The following is a 22,279-nucleotide window of genomic DNA, read 5'->3' as shown; positions in this document are numbered from 1 at the left end:
GCACGAGCTCTCATCAGCTGGTACAGGCTGGATAGTGCCTGAGTCCACACCAAGTGATGAACACAGAGACAAAGGAGAGACTGGGGGAGTGGGGGTTGCTGAAGTTCTAAGCTCCAGTACTTGTAAACAAGCTTAGTGATAAAGTTAAGGCACCTGAGTTAGACTGAGGTCACCAGCCCCGGTGCTGTATGACTGGTGTCCTCATAAAAGAGGAAAGTTTGAGTACATGACAAACACACATGGGGTAAGATGATGTGCAGAGACAGGTGGACGAGAGCCACTGAAAAGCCAGAGAGAGAGGTCCTCAGACACCCATGGAGGAAGCAATTCTGCCAACATCTTGAGCTTGAACTTCTACCCCCCAGAACCGCCAGACAACACATTGTCTTGCTTTAGGCATTCACTGTGTAGCACTCTGTCACTGCAGCCCTAGTAAGCAAATCCATTTATGACCCAGAAAGGAATTCCCTCCCACAATGCGTCGGTAACTGGCCACACTGGCGGGGTCCTAGGGACAGGTGGAGTTATGTCAGGGGCAGGATATTGAGCTTGTCTAGTGGAAATTTACGCAGAGGCCGCAGTGGCTACCCGAATAAATCTAGGCTAAATATGCCAGTCCCACCTTTGTAAACAAGGGAATAAATCAGCGCATTTATCTTTCAGGACTTTGTAAAGCTGTGGTGATTCACACTAAGTAAAATGCTTAGCGTAGCAACCAGCACATAATACATGATCAAAAAACATTAGTTGATAGTTTTACTATTATTAATACTTCAAAGATGTTTGAAGAAACATATTTCTACATCGTAAGTTGGAAGATGTGCTGGGATGTAGTTTCTGGTGCCTGTGTGCGTTCAAATGTGTGGGCGGGGGCGGTGGTGGTCGGGCCCTGTGTGTGCGGAGGTGGATGGGGCCGCGTGGGTGCTCACAGGTTCTCAAATGTTGATGCGGGTGCCCACTAATAGGGACACAAAATCATGAGCCCCATGCCTTCAGGATGCATGGGCTCATTTATCTGTTCACTGGCTCATTGATTCATGCACACACACACACACACACACACACACACCGTTACATACACACCATGTAAATGTATACGTAGGGAAAACAAAAGAGCTGACAAGGGATTCAAGGCGCATGGAGCATGAGCCTCTGCTTCAGGTCGATGACCTGGGAAGACGTCCTAAAGGAGGCCTCTCCCCAGCTCACGTGGCTGGGTGAAGAGGAAGAGGAAGGTTACTGCATGTACACACGTGGAGAGACCGATGGCATGTGAGCCCTTCATGGCAGTGGGGCTGATCCCACTCTTGAGGACCCTGGCAGCCCAAGGCAGCCCGTCAACCTTTCAGAACCCCAGGTGGCACAGTCAGGGATGGAGACCAGAAAGGAAGCCAAGGAAACCAACTTTATTTTGCACAGACCAAGCACACAGGGAGCCCCGTACCCCCGGCAGGATATGGCTCTCCTGGTCCATCTGGCCTCTTGTGGGTGGCTGTGATGCTCCGCACCGAGGGCCCTGGGGAGGCTCAGCCAGTCGCTCTGCAAACAGCTGTGGAGTGTGGAAGTCTCCAAGGGCAGCCGCATTTCAGGAGCCTGGAAGCAAACAGGTCAGAGCTGAAGAAGGGGATGTAAGCTGGGGATGTTTGGAAGGGGAGAATGAAGGGCTAAAAAACTTGGCATTCTGTGCTCCTGGGGACATTTCTATGGAGGGTCTACTGCGCGGGATGACAGAGCGTGGGCAATGGGAGGGAAAAGATGCGAGGAAAGGCTGACACAGGCTTCCTAGAGGACCCGTTACAGACCAGACCTTAAATGTCTCCCAAAGCTTCGTGTGCAAAGGCTTAGCCCCCAGCTGATGTTTATGGGAGGAGAAGAAGCTTTAAGAAGTGAGCCCTAATTGTAGATCTTCAGGTCACTGGGGTTGTGCCTTCGAAGAATTCTGGGGCCCTGTCTCTTTCTTTTTTGGCTCCCCAGCCCCGAGATGAGCAGTGTTGCACATGCTGCCTCGCTGTGAGCCCAAAAGCAACACGGCCAATCAATCATGGGCTGAGACCGTCAACATCAGGACCCAGAATAACCCTTCTCTCCCCGTAGCTGCACTCTCTCGGGCATTTGTTACAGGAATGGAAAGCTGACCAGCACAGGACCCGATCCTCAAATGCAACCTAACCAGCCGTGGAGGCATCCACTGGGTGCCAGGCTCTGTGCTGGGGTCCCTCGCACTCTCCTTGAGCCCACAGCGGGACTTTAGGTAGCTGGCATTGTGACCCCCCAATTTCCAGCAGAGGACAGAGGTGCCTGGCAAGGCACCACTGCCTGCCCAAGGTCACGGGGCTGGGCGCAGGGAAGGACTGAGTCTGAGGGCTCCTCTGACTCCAGAGCCCACTGGCGCTGCGCAGCTGGAAAACCAAGGCAACTGTGGACAGGTGCACTGCCGTGACAGAGCACAGCCTCTGAGAAGAACCTCACTCAGGGGAGGAGAGAGGCCTTGAGACTTAAAAAATATGGCAGAGACAAGATGTTCTGTGACGACTTCTGCTAAGCACTGTTCCCCTTATGGCCGTGTGCCCTTTACTTGGCCTTTGAAACTGCTTTCCATGTCCCCGAGAGCATAATAATGTAAATGAGTATCAGATCTTTACTCGGTAATTGAGAGCAGAAAGAAGGCCATGTTAAGTCACATTAATTTGCTCTGATGCAGTCCCAGCTTGTCTCCACGGAAGGGGCAGTGACTTTTTGATAGGCTAAGGGTGCCTGTCGAAGAAGCAGGTGTGTGCCAAGAGGGATGTGCAGCTCAGTCTGGTCACGGAGGTCTGGGGGCTGTGGCAGTGTGCGTACTGAGCAACTGTACGCGACTGCCCGACCACCTGAGCCTGGGGTGCTGCGAGTCAGAACTGGGAGGTACAAGTGTGCTGTGGGCTACTGGGCAGCCCCGATACCACTCATGAAGATGCTTGCAATGTGTGCCCGAGGGAAAGTACTGGGGATGAAAAGGAAGAATGCTGAGCTTGGAACCTCAGTTCTGCCCGGGCGATGCTGTGTCATGGACTTCACCTCTCTGACCCTCAGTTTGTCAGCTGGGGAATGGAATAAAATGGAACAAAATGCTGACCCCACCTGGGGGTATCATGAATCCTAAATGACTAGGTGATGTATCCTCTCAATAAAATAAGCCATCATTAGCAAGGAATCCCTCTCCCTATGTTTATCCCAAAGAAGAACCAGGATTAGGAGCAGAAGCCAGGGCAGAGAGAGAGGAGGAGGACTTCGCCCACGTTGCTGTGCTGCGATCTTTGCGCGTGACTCCCACACCCAATGCTGGGCCTCAGTTTCCCTCTTCATATGATACAAGGGTAGACTCCACTGTTCTACAGCCTCTTCCATCCCAGCCTTGTGAGGTGCCGTGGTGCCTCTGTGGTGTCTCCCACGGTGCCAGAGGCCTCACAGCCTCGTCGCTCCCAAGTGGAAGGGGAGTAGGAAGGCAAGACCCAGCTGGAGAAGCTTTAGAAGCCCAACACCTCCTCTAGGGTCACCCCAGGGCCCTCGCGCTGCCCCATGCAGCTGTATTTTAAAGTGCAGTGGAGTAGGCAGCCCCCATGGAGAAGCTCTGCGTCCCACCACACATGATTCCGGCCCAAATCTCCAAAACCCTGGTGCAGGCAGTCACGGAATCAAAGGCAGAAGAGCCACTGTACTCTGCGAGGCTCCCAGGCCTGGGAGGACTCGCTTGTCGCAAGGAGGGCTGCAGCCTGGCACTTTACCTGCGCTCCTCCCTACTTGGGGAGGTATTTCTTCATGATGCTCTCCACGTCTTCCTCTGTCCTTCCTGTGCCCAGCTCTCTGCTGTCAGGGGACATTCGCTCACCACTGTCACCTTCCAGGCGCCCGGCTCTCGGCTGGCTCTTGATGCTGTGTGCACTTTTGAAGGACACGACAGAGCTGGAAGATGAGGACGAGTCAGAGAGGAGGGCGGGGTCCTCCTTGGACTCTTTGCTCTTTTTCAAAATGGTCTTGATCCCTGAGAGAAAGGACCGGTCAGCCTCTTCCATCTCAAAGTGGGCACCTAAATGTTTTGAACCCTCCTGCCCATCTTTGGCTGCCCCTGCCAAGGATGGGAGCGTCTCAGGCTTCCGGATGGCAGGGAGGAAGTCATCGAAGTCCACTCTGGCCTTGCGTCCATAGCTGAGGCTTGGAAGCGTCCAGCTGCACGGGTCACTGCCTAGAGGCTCCTCCATCAGGTGGGCAAACTGGCGGTTCTGGAAGACAAGTGGCTCCTTGCCAAGGTCTGGGCACCCCACATCGTCCACTGAAGACTCCAGACAGCGCCTCCGAGGACGCAGCGTGGGTGACAAGAGCGTGTCCCTGGGGGTGGTCGGGGAGCTTGTTTTTGTCCTCACGCTGGGCTCTGATTCTAAGAGGGACTCACAGGAACTGAAGCGGGTCTTCAGCCTCTCTGGGGCCGGGCTCCTGCCCTCAACATCCCCCGAGGAGATGCACTTGAGGCTGGTGGACCGCAAGAGACCAGCAGATGTGCCAGGGGCCTCCTCCACCCCCAGGGGGGACTTTGCCTGTAGCCTCAGGGCGAGGTCTCCCTCATCACTGCCAGCCCTACTCCTCCTGAGCATGGACGCGCCGGTGGTCTGGTAAATGGGGAGCGTGGGCCAGTCCTCCAGACTCAGTGTACAGCCCTGGCCTCTCTGGGCCCTCTTCCTCCGCAGTCCTTCCACGAACTCCGAGAGCGCCGCTGATGGGCTGGGCAGCTTCTCCCTGGGCAGCGGGGATGCGTCTGGACTCCTAGAGGCCACAGGAGTGGACAGAGCTCCCGATCTCTCCATGGGCTTTCTATGGACACCGAACCCTTCACCGCCCCCCAAATGACAGGATTTTTGCTGGTGGGCAGAGCGCGGAGAAACAGAGTAGTCTCTTGAAGTCTTGCCCGGAGCATCCCGAGCTCGGCTCTCAGCATCTCCGGCCTCTGCAGTCATCCTGTCCAGGAAGAAAGATGCAGACAGTAGAAATTGTGCAATTCATACAATTTGCGCAATTGCTGCGAGGCCGCTGAGCACAGGCACTAATATTATTTTTTTCCTTTGGAAATGCCATCCCTACCACATTCTCAAATGAACCATATGATTTAATGTGCAAATTCGAGCCATGTAAATGATTTCTTGTTGCTTTCTGAAATGCAATTTCTGTCTATAATTAAACCCAGCTAAGTACATTTGAGCAGATTAACGCTGCAGCTAGGATGGATGACTTAGATTTATGAGGCATCATCTCTGATATGATAGAACGGAGCATCCTGGAGACTACTGTGAAGTAAGTAATTTGCCTCTCCAGGACGAGTGGGACATGCAGAGGGCAATTTACTTATTGAGGGCCAGGCCCACAGCACAGTCCCACTGAGCAGAGCTTCTGAGCAGTGGGGTTCCCTGTGACACCTACCATCATTTCATGGAGATGGGGCACAGATTAAAAACTGTCCCCCCTAACAGCGAGAGAGTCACACGAAATCAACTTGAAACCAGATCTATACACACAAGGACAGGCGGTGTCTATTCTGGGGCTGTACTGGCCCCGGCTCTTATTCAGAGAGAGTTTGTAGCAGCTGAGCCAAAACCATGTCGCCTCTGGAAAGTAGGGGCCTCACAGTGGAGCAAAATTATAGACTGGAAAATAAAGGGCATCCTTTAAAGCAGAGAGAATAGAGTCCATCAGCCTTTCCTTTAACAAATAAAATCTACGTGTCCTCCCTCAAAGACAAAGTACCCCTTTCCCGCCCACCAGCAAAGTCATAATTTATAAAAAAGCAGAGAGGAGTGCCAAATGTCAGATTCTGGCACTGCAGACAAAGCTGTGGGTGCAGGTCTGTGGAGAGGTGGAGAGCCGCATAAGGCTGCCAAGGGTTAGGCCCATGGCTCTGACGGCGACAACTGGACAATCGTAGGAGTCGGCCTTCTCCACACCGGAGGTGTTTGGGATTCTGGTACAAACCGAGGAGAACATTTTGCTCTCCTAGCTGGGTATCAGCACCTGTACGCCTCTTTGTACGGGGTGGCCATGACCAGAGGGCCTTGGAATCTGAGGAGGCCAGGCCAAAGGCCGAATGGCCCAGAGGTGACAGGAAGGTAGATAGGGCTAGGGGGTTAGGGCCCTTCCCGGGGAAAGAGGTCGGGAGTGTAGTGGACTGAAGGATCGCATGCCTGCCCCAAATTCTTGTGTGGAGACCTCACCCTCAAAGTGATAGTATTAGAAGGCAGAGCCTTTGGGTGGTGATGAGGTCACGAGGGTGGACCCCCCTGGGTGCACCTGGTGCTCTTGTGAAAGGCCACAGAGAGTTAGTATCTCCGCCCTTCCTCCACGTGCAGACAAACTGAGAAGACAGCCATCTATGCACACTGACCTTGGATTCACCAGCCTCCAGAACTGTGAGAAATGTTTCTGTCGTCTGTAATTCACCCAGGCCACAGGATTTTTTTTGTTAAGGCAGCCTGAAAGGACTAAGACCCTGCCTTTCTGAGCCCCTGAGGCGAGAGCTTCAACCACCCTGCAGGCCTTTCTCCTCCTAGGCTGGTAGGAGTCCCCAGCGCAGCGCCTATGGGAGGCCACCAGGGCCACTAAAGGCTCTCATGAGGATTCATACACCCTGGGTCTCATGGATGGAGGAGGGCTGATACCGCAGACTAGATATGGCATAGACCTGCAATTTCAAGGTGCCGATGCAGGTGAGTCACCGGCTCACCATATTCTCCAGAAAGGCAACTTCTGAATGGTCGGGCTCCCCAGCACCCCTTCTACCTTAACCCCCTCCCCTCTTACTCTGCCTTGCTCCACCGCTCCTGGGTCAGGATGAGTGAGCCTTGACTGCCTCTGAAGTTTGCATTTGCTGTTCCTGCACTGGGAGCAACCCTTCCACCTCCTGCGCCCTACTCAGAGCTCCGACCTCACAGGCAGGGAGGAAAATGGGGAAAAGCCCTCGATACCTTGCCCGCTAGCAGATTACGCAGTGACAGTGAACAGCCAGGAGGGATAATTCATAACCAATCATGGAGAGTCATCAGTCTTCAATCATTAACAATTTGTGGTAATTATCGTGACCCAGCGATGGACACAAGAAGTTCACGGGGTGACAAACAGGGTGACCTGGCCGGTGACTGTGCATCGGAAGGGTGGGCCCCTGTGCCAAAACAGAAGCCGCACAATTTGCCTGGTGCAGCTGCCTCCTCTCCCATCTCTTGCCTGTCACTTTTTGTCACCATCACAGCAGGACACAGGCTGGGAGAGGAGCCGGAGGCCTCTTTTATAATTACCCAAAGGCATGTTTGTCAACATCATCACTTTAAAATCGCTCCCCAAATATATAAGGTGGCAATCACACTCCCTTATTTATTTATTTTCTCTTTTTAATAAACAGCTCAGGGCTGCTGGGCCAGTGGGCTGCTGCTGAGCTGACAAAAGTCATTTCCGTCCTGTCTTAGCCCAGAAAGGAGGCGGGAGTGATGGATGGGTCTTGGGCGCTCAGACTCATCCATTGCCTGGCACTGGGGATGGCAGAGTGGGCGTGGGGGACGCTTACAACCACATCTCCTGGGACGCTGCCATCTCGTGCCCTCAGCTCCCAGCACCACTACAGGCTACAGATGCCAGCACAGGGCACAAGGAAAGGAAGGAAGAGGAGTCGCAAGAAGACGGGGAGGAGGCAGTGAAAGGTGAGCCAGGATACGGAAAAGGTGAGCGTAATGTGGGGAGGTGGGAGAGTCGGGATGAAGGCTCAGGTGGCAGGGTCTGGCGGTCTCTCGTCCTGCTTCCCCTGAATTAGTGCCAAGCCTGGAATGGAAAAAATGCTCAGTAAATGGTGCCAAACTCAATCAAGGCAGATCAGGAAAAGGAAGTAGGCAACTGAGGAAAGCAGAGGAGGGACAGAGATGTGGGGTGAGGAGGACGTGGCTGGGGGGTGGAAGCAAAGGGAACAGAGCAGACAAGACGGAAGGCGAAGGGGAAGGGGAAGAGGGAGGAGGGACGGGAGAGGCACTGGTGACGGAGGAGAGGAAGAGGAAAGAGGCAAAAAGGCTAGGAGAGGGGCAGATGGAAACAACGATCTGCCGTCTTCATCCTGGACACAAAGCAGGGCCAGGCAGGGGGACGGAGCAGGAGCCAGGAGCCCAGGACGTGTGTGCTGCAGCACAGGGTGTGACCTTCCCGACCCCGCCAGTTCCTCAGCGATGCCTTCTACAAAGTGTGAGAGCCAAAGCACCCGGCTCACCGCTCGGGCCCCATGGCTGTCCTGGGGGGCCCAGGGTCTTGGGACGGGCTGGGCTGACTGCATGTTTCTGGGATGGTCAGGTGCCTCTGGAGGCTCAAGGTGAGAGAGGAACACAAGCCTATATATATAGTGTAATTCTTGGGGCGCTGGAAAGGAGAGAGGTAGGGCAGAATGAAAAGGGTGGGAAACAAGATGAGGAAGGGAGAGAAGGAAGGAATCAAAGCAAAAGGCCACTGGTGGTTGAATGCTCCCTCCTGGACCCACCACGCAGAAACCACCCACTTCTCTGGGCTCCCTTTCCTGCCCTACCTGGGTCATTTCCTTCAATGCAAGAAGTCCTGCCGTTCACACCTCTCTGTGTAGATACGGTGGGCTTTAATCTGGATTTCCACACCGCCTGTGGGGCTTAGGGGCGAGGAGCCCAAGGTTTTCTGTTTGAAGCCAGATGCTCCCTTCCAGCCTGGCTCTGAACACTGACTCTCAGATGCGTCCTGACTGTTATCTTGCAGGGCCTGAAGAAGACGCATTTTCCTACCTCTATCTTCCCAGGATGGCCTGGCTTGGCTGGACCTCTGCTCCACGGGCACTGCATGAGAAATGGATGGCAGAACCAAGATGCCCTGCCTACCTCTTAGAGCCTGGGCTAGGGAAAGGGATGGTGCACAGAAGCTCTGTAAGTGGCTGCAGACAGCTGTGGAGAGATGCTGGGCGGTGGCACTGAGTCTCTAACGAGAGGCCTCAGAGATGTCCTGCAGCGTCTACTGCCGAGGCACAGACCACATCAGGAAGGGTTAGCTTTCTAGTATACCTGCCACAATAGGGCTCCGAGGGCAGGCCTGAGTGAACACTGGTCACGAAGCTGCCTTCCAGGGCTGGTGCTACAATCAAGTCAGGGGACAGTCAATGCTCCGTCACAGGCCACCGTGTCATGGGGTACCATGGCTCCGTCACCGTTATCTCTGGTGCCGACCCCAGCAGCAGATGTGTCATGAATGTTATTTGAAGAAGGATGGGTAAATTGCTTTTGTATTGGGAATCAAACCCAGGGAGACCCTCCCACTGACCTGCATCCCCAGCCCTTGGTATGTAGAGATAAGGTCTTGCTAAGTCATGCAGGCTGGGCTCAGACTCTCAGTCTTCCTGCCTCCGCTCCCCACAGTGCTAGGGTTACAGATGTGCACGCCACCCCAATGCATGCATGTACTTTTTATACATCACCTCTTCAAGACCAGAGTCCTCACCCCATCTTACAGATGAGGACCCTGAAACTTGCAAGTGAGAAATCACTTGTTCAAAGTCCTACTGTTAAGTGGCAGCAGGACTCTGCCCACTGGATCTGGACTCTAGTCATAAAGTTAGTTCTTTTTCCCTTGTATTGTACCACATGCCCGCCAGGAAGTGGGCTGGGTAGAAACCATAACCAATTTAGAGCTACACTTATATATTTTTCACAATTCACTGAGGCATAAAGAACAGAAAACTTAGTTCAATTTAAGGAGATGCTGTATTTACTGGCATTAGACATAATCACACAGAAAAAAACACACGTCTGTATATATAGATATAGATATAGATAGATAGATAGATAAGATTCCCAAGTCTGAGTCTGGCCAGAGTCTGGGCCAATTGTAGCTACAGGAAACTCAATGCAGATTTAATGACACCATGAATCGCCCCCAAAGGCATGCTGTCACCCCATTCTTCATCCATACCCTGAAATTATAGAGGAAATTAAAAATGTAGCAATGTTCTTTAATACTGGCAAGGCCTGGGATGAGAAAGCAGATGTCCTTTTAAGATGGCTGAAGATACAGTAACTGAACCCCAAATAACAAATGACGTCTGTAATAAAAGCTGGCCTGATGCCCAGGACCGTGTGAGATGTGGGGAAAGGGAGGCATTTATTAAGGCCTGTGTCAGTGCAGGTGGATTCCAGGTAGTAACAGCTCCAATGCGCTGTGTCTGAGTCTGCAAGCATCTGTCAGTTTAATTTTCAAAACAGTCCTCAGACGCAGATATCATCGGCATCTCTCCGTGTCACACAGCGGCTCAGAAGGGACAGCTCATCTGCCGCGTGATACACGGAAGGACACGTATTTAATCCAGGGCCCCACCCCAATTCCAGACCCATGCCTCCTCACCCTTCGACCACCCTGCTGCTTACTGTCCCACTTTACAGATGGGAAAGCTCAAGCTCCAAGTGGCCAATGGACTTGCTGAAGCAGCTCTGTCAGACTCTCCGGAATGCCAGGCTGAGCTCAGAGAAGCACTACCACGGCCTCCTGGAGAGCACGCTATAAGCATGGAGTCTGGGACATATTCACAAAGTATAGGCCACAGTGCAGTAAGTTCCAGACAGAAGGTGAACTGTGCATTATGAATGCAATAAAAGCTTGACGTGAAAGGATCCGGTAATAGGTACTGGAGCCTGGGACCACAGGCTCTGGAGGAGGTGGGTATGAATCAGGGATTGGAAGATGGAATGATCTGGGTGGTGGGGAGGGGTCCAGAAAGACACTGCAGGCAGGAGAGGAAGACTCCTCTTACCAGACATTGGCTTCTTCCTTCTGCAAAATGCTCAACAAGCTAGAGCTGGCCTCTAAATTTCACAGGCAAGAAAACAGGCTTAGAAAGACACTAACACTAGCGCTCTGGCAGGCTGAGGCAAGAGGACTGCAAGTTTGAGCCAAGCCTAGGCAATTTAGTGACTTAGTGAAAATTTGTCTCAAAACATTTTTAAAAGGCCTGGCCATATTGCTCAGTGAGAAGGCCCTGGGTTCAATCGCCACTACTGGGGAGGGAAAAAAAAGGCACCCAGCTGAAAAGGAAGACTCAAAGTAAGGGGATGCCATGGGGTGGAGGGGACAACCCAGGAAGCAGATTCAATGGCAGGTCAAAGAGGTAGTGACGTCAGCAGCACACCATCCCTACACTTGGTTACTCCTGGCCCGAAGGTGGGGAGACTCACTCGGAAGAAGACATTGCAAGTACATTCTTCAGAGGACCATCTTTCTCACGAGGCAAGTCAACGCTAAGCCTTATATGCTGCTTTCTGCTACTTAAGCAGGAACCTAGCCCTTGACATGTCAAAACACCAGTCCCACAAGCTGTTCTCAAAGGACACTTGCCCACATACCTTCTGCAGGGCAGCAGGGTTGGCTCTGGCCTTAAGCATACATGCTAACTGCCCAGGTTAGCTAATCAGGAGCAGTAGTTTATCATGGTCCCTGGAGATGAGGGCAGGTCAGGGAAGTGGGGACAGAGAGGGGCTAACACAATCAATGGCAGATCAGTGCTGGTGCTCCATAGCACAGTGTGTAGGCTAACTATAGTCTACAACAACTTAGGATATATTTTAAAATAACTAGAAGGGTCCGAAGGGCCCCAACCGATAGAAAGGATAAACACTGGGAGAGATAGAGATGCTCACTATCCTGATTTGAGTGCTACACACTGAGTATTTATAGTGAGTTATTGTGCTGTACCCCATACACACAGATACATACTACGTGCCGATTAAAAAAAACGAATTGCCCTTGGAGCTCTACCAAAGAAAATCAGTTTAAATGGGGGTGGGGGAGAGAGAATAAAGATAAATGCAAGATATTCATGATAAAGACACATGTGGGCCAGGGAGGGAGGAATGCAGGAGCTCCATACTTTCTGTATGGCTGAGATTGCTCTAAAATAAAGCCTATATTTTTAAGTGAGAGAGTAAAGACAACCAAATATCCTTAATAGGGTCCTTGTGCTTATAAAAATTCAGTGATCCAAGACAATTTTAGTGCAGTTAGGGTAATGTGACTGTTGAGATCTTAGATGATGGGATGGATTTGTTGATTTTCATAGATGTGATAGTGGTGTACTTGTAAAGAAAAGTCCTCCTTCTTAGGAGGAAGATGTGACCCTATGTAAGGGGATCTGTCACAATGTTTTCAACTTATTTTCACATTGGCAAAAAGAGAGGAAGAAGAAAATGAGAATGTGTTAAGATCTCCTTAGAAGTACAGGAGAAAAGACAGAAATGAAGTCAAGAAGGAAAATGCTGACAACTCTCAAATGATGGCAGAGGCTGGGTGATGCTGTCCAGATATCTTCATTGTTTTTTGGGGTTTTTTTTCCATAAATGAGGGAGTGTGGGAGGGACAGAAGGGGTTAAAGGGGAAGAAAGTGATTCTATATGGTTGATTCTGAGGACCTGTGGCCCTCTACGTATTTTTAAACAGACATTTTTTACTGGCCCCTCAAAATTCAGTCCAGCAATAGCCTCCCCCAGAATTCCTTTATCTCCTCCAGACCAGGCTGAGCCCAGCCTAGGCAATTTAGTGACTTAGTGAAAACTTGTCTCAAAACATTTTTAAAAGGCCTGGCCATACTGCTCAGTGAGAAGGCCCTGGGTTCAATCCCTACTACCCACTCTGGCTCCTGCAGCCCCCCAGTGCTTCCTCACCACCTTGCTTTGGAATGGTGCACTTACTTACTTGCCTCTCCCAACAGGAATGTTCATTTCTGAACTACACTGTGCCTCTCCTCTTCGAATACCCAGCATCAGGAAGAGCGCCTCAAGGAACATACAGGAAAGGAAAGCTTGGCAGAACACAGCAGCAGGAATACAGAAAGAATGGACGAAAGGCTCTGTCTGCTTCTTCTGGGCTACGTCACAGCCCAGGAGCCAACTTGGTCAAAGCAGCTTCTTGGGGACTAAAAGCCACAGCTTCAAAAACCAACTTTCAGAGCAGGTCTACAACAGATCTGGCATGTTTCTAAACCCAAGCAAAGAACCTAGTTTCATTTCTGCAGAACATTACTGCCTTCTAGAGTATCAGAACCGAGAGGGAACTTGGTCCTCCTGTGGAGTAAAGCTCTCCTTCTATCCAAAAGAGAGAGATGGAGAACTCTAGTCTGACTGATGAGGTAGTTGAAGTATGAGCTCTACGATTTAAGTCACACCTTCTAATACATTGCCCACAAGTTTTTGAAAGCATATAATTCTGGATGTATAGAATAATTAAAATTTTGAATTTGATTACAGATTCAAATTGCATTGAGCATAGTTTATATAAAATTTCAGCACATCCCTCTATTGCCCGTACATAGACACTGCCTTAACTGAGTATGCTAAAATGAACCACAAAAGATTCCAGATTTACTCAAAAAAGCATCCAGTTCCCCAAGGAAACAGTTTTTAAAGGATGGGGACTTTTTCTTTTCTCCTTTCCTTTTCCCTTTCTGTTTTCCTTCCTTCCTTCCTTTCTCTCTCTCTCTCTCTCTCTCTCTCTCTCTCTCTCTCTCTCTCTCTTTCTTTCCTTCTTTCCTTCTTTCTTTCTTTCCATCTTCCTCCCTTCCTCCCTTCCTCCCATTTATCCACACTCATTTGAGCGCCACCATGCCAGGTGTTAAGGATCCAGAGGTGAATAACCAGAGATTTCAAGGAGGAAGGGAAGCAGATTCGCCAAGTTTTGATAGAAATACAAATGGAGTTTCACGCCTGCACCCGTGGGAAAAAGAAAAGCAAGTAAACATCTTGGTCAGCATTTAGCTTTCAGATATGACAGAAGAGCTTCCACAGAGCAAATTTTTATTTAGAAAAACAAAACAAAACAAAAACAAAAACAAGAAAGCCAACTTCAAATGGGAAAGTATCGGAGAGTCACCAAAGCAGCTAGAACTTGAAATCAGATTCTAAAAAGAGGGTCAAATACTGAAGGTGAGTGCTGTGGTGAGGCACCTTCCCCAGGAGTCATTTCTTGCTTTTAAAAACATAGCAGGCTTGTAAGTCCAGATATCAAGACCTGCCCCATAAAGTGACATTAAGCAGAGCAATGCCTATATTAGTTCAAGGATGGACAGAGAAATGGAATAGAACAGATACTACAAAAGACGCATGTTTATGAGATTACTTGTTTTATTTCAAAATGACACTGTTGTGCAATTTCTCTAAAATATATGTACTGGGCTGACTGACTACCCATATGGAAAATCATGACTTAATCCCTACCTCACACCATATGTAAATACCAACTTCCTTTAGATATAAAAGTGATATAAATGGTAACAACAAAAGGATAAAAGAACAGTTTCATGATTTGAAAGTAGGAAAATAATTCTTCAATAGGCTAAAGTACCAACTATAATAGAAAATCATAAATTTGGAAAAATAAGTACTCTTTATCAAAATAAAATGAGAATAAAAAAGAGAATAGAATAAAATAAAAGAGAGTAAAAAATTTAAGCCATTGAATGGGAGTAGGTCTACATATCCTACAAAGGACTTGTATCTGGAATACATAAAGAATTCCTACAAATCAATGAAAAGGAGATAAACAAAAGAGAAAAAATTAAGGGCAAAATACTTCATCAGATATTTCTCCACAAATATCCAACTGATGATATAAATACAGGAAAAGGCTTCTGTATGAAGAAAATGCAAATTAAAAAGAAAATTTTTATGTTACTAATATCCACTAGGACAGATAAAATTTTTTTTCCAGTACTGGGTATTGACTCCAGGGTCTTTGCACTGAGCTATATCTTCAACCCTTTATATTTTTTATTTTGAGCAGAGTCTTGGCTCAGTTGCCTAGGCTGAATTTAAACTTGGAATAGTCAACCTTGTGTCTAAGGAGAGGGTGCAAAAGTGGCCCCATTGGAGAACGATGGTCATGGGTTACAATACAAGGGAAACTAATGAGTTTCTGCCACGTGTGACAATGTGGAAAGATCTCACAGCCAAAATGCTGAAAGAAACAAGCCAGACACAAAAGGATCACCTACCAGAAGCTTCCCTAGATACAGTTCAAACAGACATTTCTCATTTAGGGCATCAAAAGGCAGGATGCTGGTCACCTTCAGAGAAAGAGGAGGTCATGACTCGAATTCGTGTCCAAGTTTTCAGGGTACTAGCCATGCTTGGGTCTTGATTTTGGTGGTAATCACATAGTTTGATTAACTTTTGAAGTTTTCACCCCAGCAACTTTTTGTATGTATATTTTAATATAAGTTTATTTAACAAAACCGTAGGTGACCTAGAATTCACAGATTTTAACAGAACATTCTGGACCATTGGTGATTAATTCTAGTGATTTGATACAAGTGTGCAGCTGATTTAGGCAAGCCTTGAATGTTGGGAAAGATCCACACACACCCGCTGTCCTGGTCCAGGGTTCTAGACAGGACACAGACCTCCTTTCCGGAAGTGCCGCGGTACTGGAGACAAATCCTGTGTCCTCACCTCTGCTCTGGCTCTGGTCTGTGTGCAATGTGATGCCCTCAACATCTCTGCATTTTTAGCTCCAACATCTTTCCACTAATCCCCCTAATACCAGTAAACCTGGAAAGTACCCTTACACACGAGGAAGGTGTAAAACCACATTCCTGAGAGACCTGTTCATTAAGTAAATTCAAGATGGATTAAAATGATCCTGAGCTTTGGTCCTAAGAAGGCAGAAACCAGTAAATAAATGTACTATTTGAAATAAGATTAGCGGAGGATGCTTAACCTACTCTGAGAACAGGCTGTTTCTATCACTAAGTACCATCCATTCACATCTCCATAATTAATGAGCTAATTACAAGCAAGTCTTCTCTAATCATTTAAGCAGCCCTCACGTGACCTGTCTTTGGCTTTGTAGCTGTAGCAACTGCATTTCCTTGAAAGTAATACAACTTTATTTAAAAAATAATACCCCATGATTTAGACCTTTTTACCAATTCAAGTCAGCCTTACACCAAATAAAAACAAATGGGGGATGGTGGTGATGTTGGAATCCTTTTCTTCTAAACTAGGAAACCCAAGCCAGGAGCATGGGCTGCAAGCATTTACAGAAAGCACATTTTCCCCAGGAAAAGGAAGTTATAATGCGATCTTTTAGCCAGATGAGAAACAGTTGTGTTAAATCGGCACCAAAGCAAATGATACATACAACAGTAATTAGCGAAGATTACACAGTAATTAAAATCATGATGATTATTGAGTGAGAATAATTTATACAATAATCTCCATGCTCACAGTGCAGTGTGGTACAAGTCCAAGAGCAACAGGAGAAAGTGGGATGGGTAATAAACGCAAATCACAGCACCACTAATTAAATGGAGACAGGCTGACCCCTGACATGTGGAGATTAGAAGAAGCCTGGGCAGGATACACACTTTTACTTGGATTCTCAAGGCCACCATACCAGGGGCCTCCCCACCCCCCACCCCCATGGTTCACTGTGGAAATCCACTCCGCATCATCCTCCTGCTCCAGGTGAGACACCTGCGGACCTCCAGATCGACCTCCGGTGTTCCTGTGGCCTATTAGCACTTGGCCCGCCTCCCTAAGCCAGGTGAAAACACTGATTTAATCCTCGAGGGAGGAGGGCTTTCATTCCCGTTCTCCCTTTGGACTGGCTCAGTGATAGACCCGTGACTCTTTCAGGCCTGGAACTTTTGTGGAATTGTTGAAAAGAGAAATCTTTTCACCACTGGTCTCAGAACAGAGCAGGCATGAGCTCAGAGTCATTGGCTGCCATCTCTCTGCCGCAGGACAGAGTCAACAGGAAGGAAAGCAGAGCAGAGAGGTTGGAAAGAGCACAAGTCTCGAGGGTTCTTTTTAAACTCCTGGATCTAGCAATGCCTGAAGCTCTAGATCCTCCTTAGATTTCCCAGCGGTAGGAGACAATGTTTTCATTCCTGCTCAAACCAGACTGAGTTGGTTTTCATGTCCAAAAGAAACCAAACATTATGCACAGAAGTCCTAGCCTCTCCCCAGGGCTCCATGACAGAGTTTATATTTTCAGTTTTTATTTTTTTAGTAGATATGTGCAGTACCTAATGATTATGTGTACGTAACACATCTTAATTCTTTTTAATCCCTCTCCCTTTCAAACTTGCTTCCAAGTTCCATCTGCATGTTCCCAAACACACTAGGTCCGACGTATTAAAACTGAGCTCAACAAATCTCCACGCACTGCCAAGACGTTTTTCTAAGGAGTTCGCGGTTTCCACTGCAGGGCTAGCTCACGTCCCCAGCCTCTGGCGCAGGAAGAAACCAGGTTTGGTTCTTCCTGAGCCCGTCATCATCGGGCCTCCCAGCAGAGCATCCCCCGAGCTGGCTGAGGGATGAAGGGAGAAGGGTGAAAAGCAGTTTCCGCTAACTAAGCCCCAGCCTGGTGCCAAGCTTTCCAGTGGGCACTGTGTAGCCATTCATTCTTCAGCCCTGCAGACGAAATCTTGTAAAGCTTATTTTCGGAACAATCTCTGAGTCTCAGAATGTAACTTGCTGACAATCAGGGAGCTTGGAAGTGACAGTTCCTATCGAAGCCAGCGCCCCCCAGGCTGTCAAGTCTGCTGCTTTCCTTACTTCCTGTGAATTTTATCCTCACAGTCCCTCTGTCAGCCTGTCTACCTCTCCAGGGTCCCTGCCTGCCTCCGTCCTGGGTCTGCACCTGGGGACCTGAGCCCCAGACCTTAAGTCTGCCCATTACATTCCATCAGCTCCGCTCTGTGACGGAAGACACCTAACCTGGGTGGCAAATCACCCACACGTGGCTCTTCATATCAACAGCACCCTTTTAACTGGCCCAGTGAGGAGCCATGTGCCTCCCATCAACCTATCATTTAGGTGTCCATGAATATTACCCACTATGATCACGGCTCTGGCCAAGGGATGAGCTTCTAGGAGGACAAAGATGAGGTGTGTCTTTAAGGGCTCTCAATGGAGAGACGGACAGAGACACTCTGTGCTTGAGACTTCTGCAAAGTGGTACGTGGCCCACTAGGGAGTCAGGGGGAGTTCCAGAGGCAGGCAATACCCAAGCTGAAACCCGAGGCTGAGAAAAGGGAGAAAGGTAGGGAAGGTGATCGACTGGGTCGGAGCCTCACAGTGGACAAAGGACCCAAGGCAGGAGACAGCAGGGACAATGAGGATGGCTGGGTACCACTGGGGACTCAAGTTACAAAGAGGGGGAACCGAGACCAGCAGGGTGGGCGAGGGTCGCATCACTGAGGGCACTGGAGGTCAGTTTAAAGTGTTTGCATCCCATCCTGTAGGACAGAGGTCAGCAAAGATCACCGACAGATGGCCAGGTACAATCTACCCCGTTTACCCACACGTAGCTTATGCTCGACTCTGTGGCCTCTGTCAGGACCCATCAACTCTGACACTTTAGTGCAAAGGCAGCCATGGGCACTGAGTAAGACACAAAGGGCAGGATTGTGGTCTGATATATTTACGAAAACAAGTTGAGAGGCAAGGTTAGACCTATGTCAAGTGTTTGTAGGCCATGAGAAGCCACCAAAAGCAGATTCTTATTTCTGAGGGGTCAAAGGACGGATAGGAGGTGAGTGGGTGGCACGGAAAGGTCACTGTCGGGGTCTAGCGGAGACATAATTGTTGTCTGACTTACAGGTGATGGCAGTGTGCACACAGGGAAACAGAACACGTCAAGTGTTTGGAGGGGAGCAGAGTCGTCAAGATGGAGGGATGAGATAAACATAGGGCAGACAGGCAGAGTCCTGAGACAGTCTGAGCAAAGATACCGATAACCCATGGGAGGGCACGCGCCTGCTCCACGTTTCCAAGAGCTCGAGATATATCCGAGCATCCACAGCCAGATTAGGTGGATGCAGCTTACTATCCGGGAGAGTGTGGGAGTCGGTGGCCCAGATGTGGGCGGGGCAGCTGCTCCTCTCCGGGGAGTCAAAGTCCCTAGAGGATGGCCGGGCATGACACGGAGAGGGAAACAGCCAGGTGCGTGAGGGCAGCACATCACCTGGTGGCAGGTGAGGAGGACAGACCAGGAGAGGAGTTTGAGAGGGCCAGGGGAAGAGACGCGGACCCGGCCACAAGCAGAGCTCAGAGTGTTTGACAGCTGCCACCACTGGGGAAAAGAGCAGAACAGATCAAAGAGCGCAGAGCGTTCCCCATCGGACACCTAGACAGCTGTGGACGGGGTGAGAAGAGTCTCGGTGACGTGGCCAAGGCAGGTGGCAAGCTGTGGTAAACCGAGGAACAAACGTGGAGAGGAGAATTAAAGACGGTGTGCGCAGACCTCAATCTGAGCAGCCTGGGTGAGAAGGGACGGAGAAAGCACTCCAGGACTGCAGAGCGAAGGTGACGCTACAGTCAGGGTGGGGACAAGGAGTCCGCAGAGGGTATCTGGAGAAAGAAAACCGCTGAAATGCGGGGAGATGAGGGTACAGGAAGAGCAGGCACACAAGTGGAGCAAGCACTGGCCGTCAGCACAGCAAGGGCAGCCCCCGACCAGGGAAGAAACAGACAGGAGCAGCCGCGCAGCTGGGTCACGAGGCGCCTGTCTCTGCTCAGGTAATGCAGCACTGCTGAGTGTGGGGTGGGGTCTGCACGGGACTGGGGGTTGGACCTAGCTTGGAAAGCCGGCTGTAGCAAGCAGAAAGAAATGGGGGAGACCTAAGGCTTTCCGAGGATGGCAGCAGGCTGACAGCCCATGAAGGCAGGACGGAGATGCCTGGCACACAGTGGGCCAAGGGTCAATGCTGCCCTGGGGCAGACCTGGCACCACCCGCAGCAGCCAGATGTTGAGAGAGCCTCCTGTGCCAAGTGCGGCTGCCTCACCGAACCCATGCCCTCCATCTCGGGGGCCACGGAGGTAATTTAGTGTCGCGTCTCCAGAAGCACTTGCATTTATCAGCAGCGGCTGCACGATACCCGGGCTGTAAATCACACAGCCTCAGGTATATTTCTCTCCAGTTGACAGCCTCTTATAAATTATGTGGGGAATGCTTTCACGCTGCTGGTAGAAAGACGGCTTTCTCCCTCTCTTCTGTTCTTAGAGTGACCTTCTCTCTCAGTCAACCTGGAAATGGCCAGGAGGCTCCTATTTACTGGGCCCTACCATACGCCATGTAGGACGATGGGACGGGTATCCAGGAACCCAGTTCTTAGCAGTGCAGAGATAGGACAGGGAGTGATTTTGTAACTTCTGTTAAATTTAAAATGCAAATGACTCTGACCTGGTACACATTTGCCCAGGTTCATAATATATGCGTTTTGTGAAGTCTCACAGGTTAAGAACAGCTATCTGGAAAACACAGAGAAGTGAAATATGAAGACGTAGTTAAACTATGACATAACTTTAAGATCTTTTGCAGGGATTTAAGAATAAGACAGACTTACGTCTCCTGATAGGGAAAGATCTCTGACTTATATTGTGGAGGTAAAGAAGCGTACTGTAGGAATTTATAAACAGCATAAATAATAAAGTATCATATCATTCATTTTTTTAAAAGTCCATGTAACTGTATGGTATACCTAAAACATACCAATAAAAAAGTCCCACAAATACACCATTTACTAGAAGTGCATATACAATGTTTATAACTTCACAGAGAGAGATATGGAAGGATGTACACCAAACCGAAGATGGTCAATCCCTTTAGAAAGGCAGCCAAGACTGAGGTTGTGGCCAAGGGGATTTTAGGTTTTTACTATATTTTAAGTTCTTTTTTTGTTTGTTTTTCATAATAATACTGAGTGTATTAAGGAAGAATGCATAAAATGAATTATGTTTGAACATTATGTTATGAAAAGACAAATCATTTTGTTTACATGAACAGAGAAATTATTTCCTTTGTCTTAAAATACAGATTTGGAATCATCCCTCCTTTACTTCTCCCAACATATTTTTTGGAGGGGAAATGTGATTTCTCTAGTCATCTTTATTGGAAATCTAATATTGCTCTTGCCATCCATTATAATGATATTAATGCTGTGTCGTTATTGGACTTTTTCTCCTACAGAAGACTTTATTTTATCTTTTTTTACTTTTTATTTTTTTGGTACCGGGATTGAACTCAGGTCCTTGCGCTTGTAAGGCAGGCCACTGAACCACTGAGCTAAATCCCCGGCCCTGGAGACTTTATTTTAAAGCTCTTTGCTCTCAGATATCTTAAATTTAGCCATAACTATTTCTCTGAAACTGGTCATGAGAAGTTTGGATCCTAGTCCTTTGGGGGAACAAAGAGTTGAAAATTCTCTACAGTTACATGGGAACACAGAAATGAGAGCATATTTGACAAAAATAATTTAATGGTATATATTCATGAGGACAGTGCGATAATTCAGAACAAGTATTATTGGTGGGAATGGAAACTAGTACAACCACTATGGAAATAAGTGTGGAGAGTCCTCGAAAAACTAAAAGCAGCAATCTCATTTGTCCCAGCTATTCCCTTCTAAGTGTTTCTGAGTTAAGAGCATCATAGTATAGCAACACACGAACGCCTGTGTTTACAGAAGCACAATTCATAACAGACCTTAGAAGCAACTTATATGTCAGTCAACAGCTAAATGGAAAGGAAATATAGCATTTGTACCCAGTAGAATACTACTCTGCTATAAAGAAGGATATATTTGAGTCATCTGTGGGAAAGTGGAAGCACCTCGAGCCCATAGTGTTAAATGAAATGAGCCAGGCACACAAGTTTAAATATCAAATAATTTTCGTATATAAGAAAACTAAAGTATAATAAATTAAAGAGTAAAATAAAAGAGATAATAGGAAACAAGTAGATAAATCCTCTGCCAATGGGAAGACCGATGTGTTGCCATTAAAGATGAAGGGAGGGCGGGGAAAGGGACCTAAAAAAATTAAGATGTGTTATGTACACGCACTGACCCCCACCGTTAATGCAGTCATTATGTACTGCAAATATGTACTGATAAAAATAAAAATTAAAAAAATTCAACAGGTATACAATGGGCAGGGATGAAATCAAGGGTAAATAGCATTTCCACCTTTTAAAACACTGCCTTTTCTTAATTTTAAATTCTTGTAGAGGCAAAGGACTCCTAGACAACTTGTGAATTAAAAAGAGTCAGTGCTGGGCTGGGGACGTGGCTCAGAGGAGGTACTGCGCAGCACAGCGGGCCCTGAGCTCAGTTTCCCCCCAGGTCCCAACAGAAAAGCACACAGCCAAAGTTGGAGGGAAGTGGGAAGGGGAGGGGAAAGGAAAGAAGCGAAAAGAAAAACTGTGAGAAAAGGAAAAAATGGAAAC

The 22,279-nt window shown here is 48.6% G+C and overlaps 1 protein-coding gene across 4 annotated transcripts in view; it reads right to left on the bottom strand.

Moving 5' to 3' along the window:
• Nucleotides 1-1,396: 1,396 nt before the first annotated feature.
• The window catches only part of Myo18b (myosin XVIIIB), a 278,729-nt gene continuing 257,846 nt past the window's right edge, over nucleotides 1,397-22,279 (bottom strand). For all 4 annotated transcript variants that reach the window (XM_033762282.1, XM_010603683.3, XM_010603687.2 and 1 more), the window contains exons 43-44: nucleotides 3,762-4,986; nucleotides 1,397-1,593 (exon numbers count right to left, since the gene is read on the bottom strand). In XM_033762282.1, the coding sequence (XP_033618173.1) occupies nucleotides 3,774-4,986 (1,213 nt within the window). In that variant the 3' untranslated portion in view covers nucleotides 1,397-1,593; nucleotides 3,762-3,773. The remainder of the gene's footprint in view (nucleotides 1,594-3,761; nucleotides 4,987-22,279) is intronic.

This window comes from Fukomys damarensis, unplaced genomic scaffold (assembly GCF_012274545.1).
Source record: "Fukomys damarensis isolate Sample0158 unplaced genomic scaffold, DMR_v1.0_HiC HiC_scaffold_12, whole genome shotgun sequence".
Lineage (NCBI taxonomy): Eukaryota > Metazoa > Chordata > Mammalia > Rodentia > Bathyergidae > Fukomys > Fukomys damarensis.
Note: the sequence above shows the minus strand (reverse complement) of the source record. Positions and strands in the feature narration are given on the sequence as shown.